The sequence below is a fragment of the Malus domestica genome, chromosome 17 (genome assembly GCF_042453785.1).
Source record: "Malus domestica chromosome 17, GDT2T_hap1".
NCBI classification, from domain to species: domain Eukaryota; kingdom Viridiplantae; phylum Streptophyta; class Magnoliopsida; order Rosales; family Rosaceae; genus Malus; species Malus domestica.
In genome coordinates this window covers 24,457,466-24,459,862 of record NC_091677.1, presented here as the reverse complement: position 1 = coordinate 24,459,862, position 2,397 = coordinate 24,457,466, and the positions used below count along the sequence as shown (strand labels likewise).

The window sequence follows — 2,397 nt, the reverse complement described above, 5'->3', positions numbered from 1 at the left end:
GATCAAGTATGATACAAACATATATATCACAAAGAATGCTCAACAGAAAGAAAATAATGTCTTTAAAAAGTTGTGAAGCAAAAAGAAAATAAAACTAAATTTGAAAATAATAATAAATGCCATTATAATGAATAAACGTCATTATTCACTTTATATCCGTCAAAATTGGTTGAACAATATTTAAAAAATAAACTATTTAGGTCTACTATAAACAACAGTATTGCTTTGTTGTCCAACACTACCTAAACCACTTGTCGGAAAAATATCTTATCCAACAACAACATATGATATTAAACCGCCATCATTTTCTGACACAATATGCTAATTTTGTAGTAGTGTTATTTTAATCATCATTTTTGTGGTCAAGTATTTGTCCAAATATATTCTAATTGTCTGATTACGACATAACTGCATCAATGGCACCTCTATAAATAAGTGGCCAAAATATCACTGCATAAGTAATTCCCCAAACAAGCTCGCAATACCGAGTTGATTAAGAGAGATTTCACTAGACATAATGGCGTCAGAAACTCAGCCTAAGCTTCCTGTTATAGATTTATCTGATGAGAACTTGAAGCCCGGTACAGATGCATGGCTATTGGCATGCAAAGAAATCAAGGATGCACTAGAAGAGTATGGCTGCTTCGAAGCTATTTACCATAAAGTTCCTCTGGAACTTCACAACTCCATGTTTACTGCGATGGAAGATCTATTTGGTCTTCCATTAGAAACTAAAAAGCAAAAGACCAGCGATAGGCATTTACACAGCTATCTTGGACAATATTCATTCATTCCTCTCTATGAATCCTTGGCGATGGCTAATCCAACAACTGTTGAAGGAGCTCAAGGTTTCACAAGCACCATGTGGCCTCAAGGAAATGACCATTTTTGGTATATCTTGATGAATCAATACTCACTCTAAATTCCCTTTTTCAGTTCAGTATATACATATATTATTCATATTCCGAACAAATGTTTATGTTGTCTGACTAAAGCAAAAACTAACCTAATCAAATTTGCCAGCATAAGCATTTACGTTGACTCGGATTGGGAGGAGAATAATCCTGCATACATATATTTTTCTATAATATATATTATGCCTAATATGGTTTAATTCTGTATTCTTTTGATTAGTGAAACTGCTCATTCCTTCTCAAAGCTGGTAGCAGAATTGAGTCAAATGGTGACAAGAATGGTTTTTGATATGTACGGTGTGCAGAGGCTTTATGACTCTCACATGGAATTAACTACATACCAGCTTAGATGGTATAAGTACAGAACACAACAAGCGAATGAAACCAATGTGGGAATGCTTCCTCACACAGACAAGTCCTTCATATCCATACTGAATCAAGATCAGGTGAATGGTTTGCAGATTGGAACAAAGGATAGTCAGTGGATTGATGTGAAGCCTTCACCTTCATCTTTTCTAATCTTGGCAGGTGATGCATTCATGGTAGGTCACTTTCTTAATTTCAAGCAGTTAAAGTGTGATTGATAAAGGTTTTACTTTTTGTTTGTTGGCTTGATTTATGAATTGGAAAATGATATATTAGTACATATATAAATTTTACAACGAGTCATACATAATTAGGTATTGAACTCGTCATCCAAGAAAGTAAAACATGAGACAAGTGGGAAGAAATAACATTAGAACGTAGTACAAATATATATCTTTTCAATCCCAAATATATGCCTCAATGCACTTTTCCATTCTCTGGTTTTCACTTGGCAGGCATGGAGCAATGATAGAGTACCCTCTTGTGAACATCAAGTCACCATGAGAGAGAACAAAACCAGATACTCCCTAGGTCTGTTCTCATTCAAAAGTGGGATTATACAAGTACCTGAAGAGCTAATTGATGAGAAACATCCCTTATTGTATAAGCCATTTGATCATTTCAGTTTCCTTGACTTCGGTCGAACACCAGAGGCAAGGAATTTGTTGCGTTCTATCAAAGCCTACTGTGGTGTGTGAGATCTCTTTTGATCTAGAGGGATTGCCATCTTACTTTGCATAATAACTCTCTGAAACGTTGGCTTTTATAATCTATTGTGTATCTAAGTGTGGGTTTGTTGCTGCTTTTCTTGTGAACGTAATATAACTTGTGAGGGTTGTTATTCTTAATTCCTTCTTGGATTCTACTAAATAAAAAAGTTATTATGGTGTGATTTTTAATAATCTTTTTCTTTTCTTTGATTAAAATATTGTCCGTTAGATTTAAACTCATGACGCTACTCAAGTATAAAGTGGACGAACATTGCCATTAGACCAAATTATTGGGTCATGTGTTTTTGATCCATATGAAGACGAAATTTTTTAACCATATAATACCAAAAAATTGTACCTAGACGTTCAGTCCCTCTTATCTGGCTCGGTTTTTTGGATGAACATAT

General features: G+C 34.5%; 1 protein-coding gene across 1 annotated transcript; it reads left to right on the top strand.

Moving 5' to 3' along the window:
• Nucleotides 1-471: 471 nt before the first annotated feature.
• Nucleotides 472-2,182, top strand: LOC103440678 (probable 2-oxoglutarate-dependent dioxygenase AOP1). The gene is made up of 3 exons (XM_008379368.4): nt 472-891; nt 1,135-1,456; nt 1,736-2,182. The coding sequence occupies exons 1-3, from the start codon at nt 518-520 to the stop codon at nt 1,976-1,978; spliced, it is 939 nt and encodes a 312-aa protein (XP_008377590.2). The 5' UTR covers nt 472-517; the 3' UTR covers nt 1,979-2,182.
• The last annotated feature ends 215 nt before the right edge of the window (nt 2,183-2,397 follow it).

Bases quoted from the DNA above. Each gene is read 5' to 3' on its own strand.
- LOC103440678 (XM_008379368.4), top strand. From the start codon at position 518: ATGGCGTCAGAAACTCAGCCTAAGCTTCCTGTTATAGATTTATCTGAT. The intron at 892-1,134 runs GTATATCTTGAT...TCTTTTGATTAG, and splicing joins CAAGGAAATGACCATTTTTG to TGAAACTGCTCATTCCTTCT. The intron at 1,457-1,735 runs GTAGGTCACTTT...TTCACTTGGCAG, and splicing joins TGGCAGGTGATGCATTCATG to GCATGGAGCAATGATAGAGT.